The sequence below is a fragment of the Emydura macquarii genome, unplaced genomic scaffold (assembly GCF_026122565.2).
Source record: "Emydura macquarii macquarii isolate MOO-44397 ecotype Brisbane River unplaced genomic scaffold, CSIRO-AGI_Emac_v2 contig_2897, whole genome shotgun sequence".
In the NCBI taxonomy this organism is placed as follows: Eukaryota; Metazoa; Chordata; order Testudines; family Chelidae; genus Emydura; species Emydura macquarii.
This window is the reverse complement of record NW_027133034.1, coordinates 52,416,184-52,429,853: the sequence shown is the minus strand read 5'-3', so window position 1 is coordinate 52,429,853 and position 13,670 is coordinate 52,416,184. Positions and strand designations below refer to the sequence as shown.

The window sequence follows — 13,670 nt, the reverse complement described above, 5'->3', positions numbered from 1 at the left end:
TCAGAAGCCTTTCTACTGTCTGAGATAGATACTACTCCCAGACTTAATGGCTGGCAAAGAAGGCATTAATAGTGTATAACAGCTCATCAGAATCTTGGTATTTTGGAGACCGTGGGATTTAAAAAAAAAAAAAAAAAAAAGTTACGGAATTTGTTTAGTGAAAAGCAAAATGATTACTTTAAGTGAAAAACTGATATTGGATTGTAGCAAAGGAATCTACAAAGTTGCTCAGATTCTTAAGAGTGGATTTGGTTCTCCAAACCTCTGTGCTGTGCTACAACATGCTTCAAAACAAAAGATAATTTTAAAATCAGGTACTAAATGGAGGTTGCATGTAGGGTTTGATTTTTGTACTTTCACTGAAAATGGCATGTTTAGAGGGTTTTTCCTCCTACAATAGATCTTCTGATGTGTGCTGTGTTTTGCTCTAGAACATCTAATCCGTGTTCAGGACGTTCTTTAATGATAACTTGTTTTATACAAAAGCTGAAGCAGTGACTTTTTCCAGAGTTGGTCATATTTCTTTCAACTCTATTGCTGCTATTTCCTGCTGGTATTTTAAAAGTGAAGGGCACTGTGCACAAATCTGGCTTTCTTTTATGTAAATGTTATGAACTGGCATTTAGTTCTGAGAGCGGTGTAAAGTCTCTGTTCTGACAGACATATGTTTTATGAGGTCTTTCATCTTGAAATGACTATAATTTTCTGTCTTGTGCCAAAGGTGCAAAGTTTATGTTCTAAACTACCAGTGACAGCATAATGCTGTGGGAATTTTATAAAGGAAGTACATTGAATAGTATAAATAGCGGCAAAGAATAGAAAATAGTAGTATTGTTTTTAAAAAATTAAATTTGACCTTTTTAAAAATGGTATCTCCTAAACTTTTATATTTTGACATTATCAATTTTGATGACTTGTACATCTGTGTTGTTCAGTTGCATTGTCCTTTTATCAGCATTTTAAAAGATAACTTTACGTTTTAAAAAGCTTCCTTTATAATTATAGCCTTTGGTTATAAACTCCTTATTTCTGTTGTGTACCTATTATTGAAATAGGGATTTGTAGCCCAAATAATCATGAATTCAAAAATATTTGATCACTTACAGTTACAAAACAGTATTATTGTGGTTTCAGAAGCATTCCAAATACTTGCAAAATTAGCAATTTCTCTGATGTAACAAAATTATTTGTAGCTGTGGGGAAAAATGAAACCAAAATTCTCCAAGCTATAAAAAAAGTTATCCTCCAATAATATTTTAATATATTAAGTTTTTTCCTTTAAAACATTTTCTTTACCAAAAAAAAAAAAAAAAAAAGTATGGGGAGGGTGTTAATTTTTAAAAAAATTAAAATTTCCTATAAATGTGTATATTATGTATGTATATTATGGACTTTTTATATAAATGTGCATCTGCGTGTGTGTTAAAAGGGCATCATCAGCACTTTTACATGTGCACTCAAAAATCAAGGCTGACTTTTTCAAACATGGCTCCCTAAAGTTCATCTCTTAAAAACATGGCCTGATTTTCAGAGGTGCTAAGCACCTGCACCTCCCATTGATTGAGAAGAACACCAGTAGCTAGGGCCTCTGACAAAAAATTAAGTGTCTAAAGATGGATATAGGTGACCACCTATTTAGATGACCAAGATTTTGAGTGGAATTTTCAAAAGTGTCTAAATGAGTTGGGAACACAAGTCTGATTAGAAAATCAGCTCTTGTTGTAGCAGGACAGATTTCAAGGTCAAAAGACAGGAGAGAGGGTCAGTGTTTCTTTTGTTTTGGAAGAGGATGGTTCTATGTCTTAAATGAGTTTTTACATCCTTGATATAGAGGCTTTGCATTTGAGGGTATTTTTGAAAATGAGTACTAGAGCTAATTTCTGCTTCCAGAAGAATAACATGACAGAGGACTGTATTTGCGTTTTGCTGCCACCTCATGGGTGCTCACATATGTTTCCATATTGGATTAAGTCAGATGCTGTTTGTGTCCCCCCATGTCTTTGCCCTTTTGAAAAGAAATCCCATTTTCTGAGATGTCTTCTCAGCCTTCCCAGTGGCTTCCTCACATGACATGAAGCCTTCAAGGGACACCAGATGCATATGTTTTCACTTTCGGTCTGCCTGGACAAAGTCTTTCACTTCCAGAAATAAAAATCAAGTTAGAAATTAATTGAAGAGTATCCCTTTTTCTAAAGACAACTTAATTTTTCTAAGTAGGCATTTGTAATGTGCCTATTACCACAGTCTCTAGGCACTGATCATTTAATGTGACATAGTGTAGCTCTCTGGTTCCTTCCGTTGTATGAACCAAAGAGTATATAGTGGGTTAAGATCTGTAACTGGCCAGTCCTGTCCTGTCCTGTCCTCTCCCCAATCTCTTCATCCTGGATGTCATTTACCCTACCCTTTTCTTTTTCTCCCCCCTTCCTTTCAGTTTTGTGTGATAGCTCTGCATCTTGCCTCCAGTCAGCACAATGAGGTGAGCAGCTGTGCTCAGAGCTCATGCCATTTCATGACTTAGCAAAAGGGAGGTGGGAGAGTAGTAATTTAATGCAACTAACTACATTTTTTTCCATGATGAAAGTAACCTTTTGCTCCTTTAGGCAATCTCTATTCTTAAAGCATGTTCTCGCCTTGATAGTGGGAGAGATTTTATGCCTTTGACTTTCCAAACATCAGAATGAGACCTATAATCTAACACTCCTACTACTATTAATATCTTGCAATTGATATTTTGTAATTTGAGGATTTTCTTGGCAGAGTCTTTGATTTGATACGGTCACATTCTTTGAATAAATTTACATTTATTATAGCAGATTCATAAATTCTAAGGCCAGAAGTGACCATTAGATCATCTTGTCTGACCTCTGATATATACAGACCGTGACATTTCACCCAGTTATCCCTCCACTGAGCCCAATTACTTGTCTGGCTAGATCATATCTTCAAAAAAGACGTACAGCCTTGATTGGAAGACATCAAGAAATGGAGAATCCACCATTTTCTTTGGTAACTTGTTCCAATGATTAACTACCCTCACTGTCAAAAGTTGTGCCTAATTTCTAATTTGGTTTTTCATATGCCTCTTTCTGCTACATTAAACAATATTTTAGTTCCTGGTATTTTCTTCCCGTGAAAGTATTTGACATTACAATCAAGTCACCTCTCAACTTTTTTGCTAAGTTAAACAGAGAAAGCTCTTTAAGTGTCTCTGTAAGGCACTTCTCCAGCTTTCAAATAATTTTTGTGGCTCTTTTCTACCCTCTTTCCAATTTTTCAACATCCTTTGTAAAATGCGGATATCAGAACTGTAGACAGTATTCCACTATTGGTCTGACCAATGTTGTATTCAGAGGTAAATCACCTCCCTTCTACTCACTACACCCCTGTTTTATAAATCCAAGGACTGCATTAGCCCTTTTTGCCAGAGCATCACACTGGGAGCTCATATTCAGTTGTTTGTCCACGATGAGCCCTAAATCTTTTTCGGAGTCACTACTTTCCAAGACACAGTCCCCCATTTGGTAAATATGATCCACAATCTTTGTTGCTAGATCTAAACTTAGCATTTGGCTATATTAAAATGCATTTTTCTTGAATGGGCCCAGTTTATCAAGTTATCCAAATCACTCTGATTGACTGCCTTATCCTTGTCATCATTTACCACCATGCCAGACTTTGTCTCATCTGCAAATTTTTATCAACAGTGATTTTATATTTACTTTCAGGTCACTGATGAAAGTGTTGAGCAGTGTTAGGCCTAGTCCTGATCCCTGTGGAACCCCACTAGAAGCACCCCCATTAGATAATGGTTTTCCATTGACCACTACTTTTTGAGATGTCAGCCAGTCCCATAGATTTATTGATTATTTATTATTATTTATTGCTTTATTGATATTGCATTGTGCTAATTTTTAATCAGAATATTGTGCAATACTAAGTCAAACACCTTACAAAAGTCAAAGTATATAGCCTCTACACAATTACTTTTATCAACCAAATGTGTAATCTTAAAGAATGAGATCACGTTTGTTTGACGGTGCCTACTTTCTATAAAACTATCTTGTCTGGCATTAATTATATTCTTGTCCTTTATTTTTTTTCTTTTTTTTTAACCAGTTGATTCTATTATCAGCTTTTTCATTATGTTTCCTGGGATTGATGTCAAAGTAACTGGCCTTTAGTTTTCTGGGTAAGCCCAATTGTCATCTTGAATATGGACACAACTTTAGCACTCTTCCAGTCTTCTGGAATTTCCTTGGTAATCCAAGATTTATTAAAAATTAACATCCGCAAACAAGAAATCTCCTCAGCCAACTCTCTTAAGAGTCTTGGGTGCAAGTTAGCTGGGCTTCTAGATTTAAAAATGTTTATTCCTCCTAGATGTTGTCTAACATCCTTAGTTACTAATGGACTGAAAAGAACTTCATCATATTCATGTGATCCAAGCACATCATCCTGCTTTTTTTTTTTCTAAATACATAATAGAAACATTTAGTAAACACTTCTGCCTTTTCTGCATCATTATTAACAATTTAACCATCTCCATCTCATAATAGGCTGTGTAAACAAGTGACCTTCTCCCAGGTGCCCCCTCAGAGTCTCAGGGCAGCCCTGCAAGTAGCCCCCTTACTTCAGTTTCCCCTTTGGGTCCCCAGTAACTCCATACTAGTTTATTCTCTAGTCCATCATGGTTTATTAATAAAACCATAGTGCCAGAAGTCCATAACCAAAATTCCCAAAACATAACCCATATCTCCCAGTACATAAACCCCAACTTAATTCTCACCATATCCCCCTGTCTTCTGCCACACTTGGACTCATCATCAGTCCTCCTCTATCCCTTTGCCAGGACAGCCATCCTAGCCCTTCCTTTTAGGGTTCCTACTCTTCCCAGGAGGAACTCCCACAGCCCCTCTGCTAGGAGCATCCTTGCCAGGAGAGTATCCTTGCCAAAGGAGCATCCCTCACTATCTCTGGCCCTCTCATGGTTCCTCTAGCACCCAGTTCTCCAGCAAGGAGATGCCAACAGGTCTGCTCCCCTTTTCTTCAGCCTTCTCTGGCCCTTGGCTCCAGCATTCTGGTTTAGAGGTTAGCAGGTATCTCCAATTGCTGATTCTCCTGCCTTTCAACCCTTTACAGCCCTCTGGCCCAGGCTCTCTGTGGCTTGGGGACTACCAACTTCCAGTCGAGCGATTAATTTATCTTTATCCATCAAAATCTTTCAATCATGCCAGATGTTGATGGCAGCTATTTTTAGTAAGAATATCTTTCTGTAAATGTAGCTTTCCAAAAATTAAACGCAACTGCTTTTAAACTCGATGAACTTACTCTTTTGGCAAAAATAATGCATTTATCACTGAGCTAGAACATGCTTTTGTTCAGTTTGTTCTTTCAGTAAAGAAACTGCACTGTGTGAGAACTGACTTTGGATAAAATCAGTATGCAGCTTTGTTTCAGTTTGCAAAAGATTCCTTTTAGAATATCTTATTTTTATTCTTTATTGGTCATTGTACAAAACAGGAGGCTATCCCTGAACCAAGGGACATATATTGTCAATACTGTGAACCTATAAACATTAAAACAAACTGCAGCTGTTTTTGCATTAATATGACATGTTTGGTTGTTCCTGAAGAGTGTTCATACCAATAGAAATCTTTTTCATTCAGTAGATTACCAATTCCAAGGAGATAGTGTATATAGCTCCCTCTTCTGGTGCACCATAGAAGAAAAGGTTTCAGGTCCAAAAAAGTTCTTTTTTTTTTAAATCCACCCTTGAGAATTTTATATAGATTGTGTATGGCTTCTCTGTGGTTCTACACTTTTTACTTTATTTTACCTGTGCCTTCCTCACTGGAGTATTGAAAATTCATTAATGATTTCTAAAGCACTTTTGATATTCTCTGAATGAAGGTGCCATAAAAATGCATTTTCATTGTTGTTGTTTATCATCATTATTCAGTCTTGGAGAATGGATTTGTGTAAATACAAAAAGTTGAAGGGTTGGAATACTTGAAGAGGAACAAAATGCCATAAAGTGGATGTCTTTGTCTTCCTGCATCAGCAGTGATTTAAAAAGAAGAAAAAAACAAAATAAAAAGAGAGATGAACAAATGAGGGCAATGTTTAGTAGGAGTTTGCTAATTATGTCATGGATGTTTGTCTTTAGTTTAAATATAGCAGTGATATTTAGCATGTGAGCTTTTAAAAAAAATTTAAATAATTCCGTAATGTTCTAATTTGCATGCAGGATTGAGGAGCAAAATGTTTACATAGACTTTCACAGCTGATAAAATGGATTTGTTCAGTGTTTAAAGATTAACCAGTTGCATTACATCTCATGACTTTAATAAATTGAAATTGTATTTAACTGTAGCTTAACTGATTTTTTTTTTTTTTTTAAACAGCTTTTACACTTCCAGATCTTACAGAGCAGTTTTTGCCTCCTGATGTTGCTCCACCAATCCTTATCAAGATAGTGGAGGCAATTGAAAAGAAAGGTATGCTGATGAACAGTCTGCCAGTGTTTTAATTACATTTGTGAATAGGGACTGCAGGATCAGGCCCAGCATTTATAAATTTCCCTGCCAAGGGTTTGTACTGTGTAGCATTGCTCAATTGGTATTCTACTAAATCTAGTCTCAGGCTTATCTTATTGGTATGTGCTCAACAGAGGTTACTTGGGTTATAGAGGTAATAACATAGCTTGTACCAGCTGACACTTGGTAATCTGCTACAGAGCTAAAATAGAGATTATCCAAATATTTGAGGTTTTGGATAAATACCAAAAAAACAAAATGTTAATGTAAATATAATATAAATATCAAGCTGGCTGCAAGAATAATCATAGAAACACATTGGCATGAGATAGCAGGAGAAAATAACTCAGAACGCTATGTTTTGGGAGCGATTTTTTTGCCCTCCAAAAAGTAATCCTTTATTGATACTGTCTGTTCAATCAGCCAGTATTTTTTTATGCCATTTGACTTTTCTTGCTTCACATACCCTCCAGCTGTTCTCCTCCATCCCTTTTTCCTCTTCCCCATATTGGCCTTCTCGGCCTTTTGTTTCTTTTCCATCTCCTGTTTAAATAACCCATTCTCTCGCCATCTCTTGCTTCCTTTACCCCCTTTTCTCTTTCCCCAACTTCTCTGCTGATGTCACCTTCATCAACCTTATGTGGCCAGGAGATGCCCACTGTACCCTGCTCTCTTAATGGCATTGTAACTGGGAGTGGGAGGGCAAGACAGGATTTGTGGGTTGGCTACTGCCAGTGTCAACACTTTGAGGGCTGGAAAGGCACAAAAGTTTATTGGGTGGATCAGGGGCTGCTGATGCCAGTACTGAGAGCCAGAGTTTAATGGCAACCAGTATAATCCAGCCACTGTTTCCAGGAGACAATACTGGATGCTATTAAATCATACGTGGCCTGTACCCCTGGGCATGGTTTTTAATGTAAAATATGGAGGAAAAAAATCTTACATTTTTATGGTGTCTTTCATTTGGAGGGATCTCTGCATTTTACAGAGTATGCACGGAGATCACTCCATCCACCTTTGAAATGGGGCTAATTCAGGGTGACTGTTTAACATACCTGCAGCAACACATCCTATCACTGACCGCTTGTGTGTGTGTGCGTGGGTGCGTGCTCTATTTGTCTAAAGTCAATTAAATGAGTATGCAGAAAAACAGATATTAATTGGCTTTAGAGTAATAAAAGTAAAGTATCCCCCAAAAAAGAAAAATAGCCCCTTTGGGCTCTGAACTTCTTTCACCTTTTTGGTGGGACACCTGCCTCCACTTTATTTACTTTGTCTCCTCCCTACATCCCATCTCTTCTCACCTTATGAAGAAACTTGGGAGAGACCGGGACAATAGGACATGCACAAGGGAGGCAGTAGTTCCTAGAGGGTTTAGGGCCAGCTTTCCTCAACTAGGAAGGTGTGTAGAGTGGCAGGGAAGGGGCGGGGTGTTATCTACTGAACTGCACTCTGTTCCACTGCAGGCAAAACTTTACCTTAGCTAGTATGCACTTCTCCTTCTGCTGGTGTTGGGTTGGCCTCCTAAAGCCAGAGCTCGGTGATTTGGTGGGGTGCGGGAGGGAATGGCAGGTGACTATTTCTAGTTTTTCTTGGCTTATAGCTTCTGCTGGTCCAGCAGTTTGCAGGCATGCATAAGATATTTTCCTGTGTGGTGTGTTGCTGCTCTATAAAAACAATTGCATACAGTATTTTGCCATGATGTATAAGTATTATACTAATTTATACTGTAGATGGTTATTTGAGGAAAATAGAAATATGTTGTTTCCTATATAAAACCACAAAGGATATTAAGTTCATGTATCCAATCGATTGTGTTTTTAAGGTCTGGAAAGTTCAACTTTGTACAGAACACAAGGGTCAAGCAATATTGCAGAATTAAGACAAATTCTTGAGTGTGGTAGGTACAACTGTTCTTCTTAAAGTACCAAATAGGTGTTGTATTAAAACTCAACATTTTTTCTATGCCCCCCCCTCCCCCCCCCCAATTCAAAGGATATAATTTGGTGTTTAGCTGATATTGGGTTTTATTCTGTTATTGAAGAAATAGCTTTGAACCTCATGCATTTGCCATAATATGTACCTTTCCACTTTCATGGAATAAATATTTTTATCCTTGTCCCCATTATACTGGTATTTTGTCCAAGAATAATCAGTTTCATGTTTGTTAGTAACTTAACTGTTTGAGGACAAAAAAAAGCAGGGCTGTCAGAGAGGAAAGGAGTCTCATTAAGAAGCAAAATAAAGATGCACTGTCCCAGTAATGCTTTGGGCTAATTTTTGTATGCATGTATAGCTGCACACAATTTTGTGCATACATTCATACCCACAGCCTTCTGCTTCCTTTGACCCAGTGGAGGGGGCTGAAGGAGAGCCTACTGGCTCTGTTACATGTCCCCTGCCTGGTTCTGTGGTGATGCTGGAGTGAGGAAAGAGAAACTACCTGATGATGCTACTCTGTGCAGGGATCTAGGTAGGTATCCGCGCAGTAGAATCCCTCCATTCCCTATGTACAACAATTATTTCCAACTCTCTTTTCCTCCCCTGTGCCAGAGTCCTGGGGTTTGGGACACTCATCTGGCTTCTCTTTTCTCTGGCCCCTGCAGTAGGCTCTGTGGGGTGGGGAGATACCCACCTGGCTACTTGTCATCTCACCTCCAGTCTCCTTTAGCACAGATAAATTGTTACCATGATTGCTAAAAATGTAGTAAAACCTAAACGGTCTGAATGAAAAATAGGAGCACAGCAGCATCCAACCACTCTAGGTTTGTGATGGTAGTATTGCCCATGCTTCTGCAAACCGTGGAGCAGAGCATGCGCAAGAACATCCCTTTTCAGAGCAATGCATGAGGATGCAGGGTCATGCATGACACCACGGCGTGTGGCTAGGAAGTGAAACTGATTACACACACACTGTTGTCAAAGGCACAAAATACGCAGACTCAGAAAAGGGAAATAATTTCTCTACTCTTTCAATTTTAGTAATTAAAAGTTATTAAAGATTAAAAAAATTGGGGGGGGAGGGAATTACTTTGCGTTTACTATGTTGCTTTATATCTAGCTGGCACCATGCTCTCTAATGAGGGTAGAGGAAGGTACACAATGGTGGTGTTAACAATCGAAGCTTTATTCTTAATATTTTTGTTTTTGGCACAGATTAAATCCTGACTTTCCAAACCACAAATATTTGGATCTCTTAATTCAAAATCCATAGAGAATCTCACATCTGAAATGTACTTTAATGAAAGCTCCACCTGTCTCCTGAAACCATTGTAAAACTTGGGTTTACCTGTATTCTTGTTCAAAATGTAATTGGGTTGGAAAACAGGAAAATACCTTTGAGAAACTGACTGTCCTTTTGTTCCTACTGAACAGTGCTCACAGTCTTCCAGGATCAAGCCAGTAAAGGTGATCAAAAATAGAATGATCACAACAGCAGCACCAACCAATAGCTTGCTCTGCATCAGAAAGGTCCAGCGCTCACTAAAGCTTTCATTCTAGTAATTTGGGATATTTCTTACAAAAACTGGACCAATGTCCAGTGGAACCTGGACTTGAGCCAGCGTACAGAATAAAAGCTGTCAATGACCAATGTAGTTTGCGTTTTCTTGCACCAATAAACTGGGGTATTTTTTAAAGAATTGTTTCCGTTCTTTCCCCTACCCTCACCTCAAATTTTTGGGGCATTTGTGTGAACATTTTGGAACTTTTTGGAGAGCTGTAAACCAGTCTGTAAACCAGTCTGGCTCATAATAAACAAACACTTCTAAAATGTTAATGTGTTTATTTTGACTTCTTGCATTCACTGCTCCAGTGTTAACAGACAATCCTATAAGTGATAGAATATGCTATTGAACTTTATCTCAAGTCATAATTATACTAGCAGGTCTCAGGCATTACAAGTTTGTAAATTCTAACTGCGGTTTAAGAAACCAAGGACCTGATTCTGCAAATACATCTACACATGCTTCAATTTATTCACATAAATGTTTGCAGATTCAGGGCTTGAGGCGCTAATCAAGCTGCCAGTAGAAATACAGCATTTGCACTCAGCCCTAGCTATGAATTGCCCCTTACTATAGTAGTATTTACACAAAATATTTAAATGTAAAACATAGACCTGTTAAAAGCATGCAGGTGTCTCATAACCTTGCAGACGTATCACAATATTACAAATATTGTCAAACGCGTCACTTGTAACTTTATGGTAACATTTGAAAAATACACAGAATCCAGTGTCGTCATATATAATTTACAAGGTTGGTGTATAAAGAAAGCAAGGTGTTTTTAAACACTATGGTCATGTCAAAAATAATACCAGTGAAGGTGTAACAACCTTCACCATGAGCCATCTGCAGAGTTTGAACAGGACCTTCATCACCAGGATAGAGACCACTACCACTTTAGCTATAGTAATAATTTTGTCAAGTGGCAAGTATAGCAGGCTGCTAGTCTCTGTAGATTAGCCACTAGCGGGGACATGACACACCATTTTCAAGCATGTTATAAGGCCATTTCTTGAATAATAGAATTTGTGTTACTTAGAACATTTTCACTTATTTTCTTGGATTGGATATAGACTCCCATGCATAATTTATATCTTATCAATTATTAGTCAGCATCTCTTAATGATTGAAGGCTCCAAACCCTTAACTGTACAACGTATTGCTGAACAATTTTGGTATCTACTGTGGGAATTCAGTGCACATTGTAAATACTGAATTTCAGCAAACACACATCTAGATGTCTTCAGTGATTTATTACAAATTTTTTTTCATAAATCAGATTTAGGTTATCTGTTTTGGTTTGGTATGAAATGACCATTTTAAAGTCCTCAGAAATTTTAAAATTGCGTATGTCTGGGTTTTTTCTTCAGATGCCTCTTCAATGGATTTTGAGCCCATTGATGTGCAGATCTTATCAGACGCTCTCAAGAGGTATCTCCTGGACCTGCCGAATCCTGTCATTCCAGCATCTGTTTACAGTGAAATTATTTCAGTAGCTCAAGGTATGAATGTGAAATTATTTCTACTCTCAGTGGGGAAAAAAATGGTTTATTAGGATCGTCTGTACCCAGCATGTTGGCTGATACTGTCTCAGCCTACATAAATGTGGAATGCTTTTGCACACCACTGCAAGTAGTGATCATAAAAAAAAGTTTTTTTTCTCATTTATATATTAGCTGGTTTTGATAAAAAGCTGCTGAAATTACCTAGCAATATAAAAATAATGAAAATTGTGAGATATTACAAAGCTTGATGCATTTAGTAAGTAAGAATGACTGTTCAAGTACTGGTTAAAAAAAATCAAGGACTTATCTGTGTGCAGAAAGAGCTAATTGTTAACCTTTTATCAGTGCTGGCAAAGTAAACTTATTAGAAGAGAACACAGTGTTCTGTGAGGTCCATTGGCAGATATGGAATACGGAGCAATAAATATGTGAATATAAGGTTCATCTTCAGCAGTGGTCATTTCAGACAGTACAGTTTACAACTTTCAGCATATGGGCCTAGTACTGTCGCATGTTCTAGGGACAGACATTGTGGCTGGTAACCTTCAAAATTAGGAAAGCACCTGTGATTCTTATCTCCTGCATCTCAGAATTACCCAATCGCGTGTAACGCTAAACACAAGACAGACTTCTACCAGTATGCACTGCACATATTGTGGTTTTTACCAAACGAATGTTCTGTTTCCATTTTACTTTTATATAGTTGTTTTCTTCTGTCACTTGAGTTTTTCACTTTTGCAAAAGAAGAAACAAGAGCCTGGGTTCTGGTGAAGGACAGAATACTTTTTCTGTAAAATCGATACTTCTCAGGGAACCATGTAATGATTTTATTTTTACTTGTTGAATGTTCCTGCTCTGATATCAAGAGACTTGTCTGTGTTTGCTTGCAGAAGTGCAGAGCTCAGACGAATATGCTCAGTTGCTGAAGAAACTCATCAGGTCTCCAAATATACCTCACCAATATTGGCTTACTCTACAATATTTGCTCAAACATTTCTTCAGACTTTGTCAAACCTCCAGCAAAAATCTTTTGAATGCAAGATCCTTAGCTGAAATTTTCAGCCCTCTGCTTTTCAAATTCCAGTTAGGAAGGTATGTGAGACATCTTGATTATCTAGTATATTGTAACCATAATATGTGGCTTTGTAATACAGAAAAGTTAATAAGTTACTGTATAAGACGAGTGTTCATGCTGTTATCTATGCATTACTTTTCAAAAGGCATTAATGTAAGCTTTTACATTTTTTCCTCTCTTATTATATAATTAATGTCTTTCAGCTCTGATAATGCCGAACACCTCGTAAAAATCCTAGAAGTTTTAATCACAAGTGAATGGAATGAGAGACAGCCTGTACCAGGTAAAAAAAATCAAAGTTTGGATTTTAAAAAGCAATTGGCCATGGATGATTTTTAAATAGTTCAAAATTCAGTTTGGTGGCCATTAAGTGTCCATTATTATTTTCTTTAAATTAAGTAAGCTCAATGAAGAAGCAGTGTATTAAAGTAATATAATTATGGAAGTAAGTAAGTAGATATGCAGCAGAAGTTAACTTGTTTTCAAGGAACTGTCCTTTACTCTGAAATAATTTTGCAGTGAATAATTTGTGCAGATTTTTTTCCTAGCCTTAGAATTTGTATTGCTTTTTATTGAACATTGCATGAAAAATCATGAATGTTACTTACTTGTGAAGAAGTATATATGTACCTTTATACTTCTTACTATTAAAAATGGGAAAATTCTGAACTCTTTTCTCAGCTCTCGCTCAATCCTTTCTAGACATATTTCCTCAAAAGAACTTGTGCCCAGTGAGGACTGACTAAAGAACTCAGGATTTGATCCTCTGTTTAGCTATGTGCTTTTTTCAGCCAGGTGTGTGGAAAGATTTGTCAGTCAAAATCCACATTCTCATTAATGCAGGCAGAATCAAAACTGGTTCAAGATAGCTAGTTGACATGGTTTCTACTGTCTGTGCTAGCACTCAGTTCATTCAACCAAAAGCAAACGTTAGCACTAGGTTATGCAACAGATTGTGTTTGAAATTAAGTGTTCCTCCTTTTCTTAGTATGGGTGAGGCAGTGTTGCTAGACTTGTGCAAAGGAACTTATGCTGCTGTGCAACG

The 13,670-nt window shown here is 37.4% G+C and overlaps 1 protein-coding gene across 1 annotated transcript in view; it reads left to right on the top strand.

The window, feature by feature from the left end:
* Positions 1-13,670, top strand: part of PIK3R1 (phosphoinositide-3-kinase regulatory subunit 1) — a 72,636-nt gene that overhangs the window by 35,777 nt on the left and 23,189 nt on the right. Inside the window, 5 exon segments of the mRNA XM_067568702.1 lie at positions 6,408-6,500; positions 8,365-8,439; positions 11,416-11,547; positions 12,441-12,642; positions 12,829-12,908. Coding sequence (XP_067424803.1) covers positions 6,408-6,500; positions 8,365-8,439; positions 11,416-11,547; positions 12,441-12,642; positions 12,829-12,908 — 582 coding nt within the window.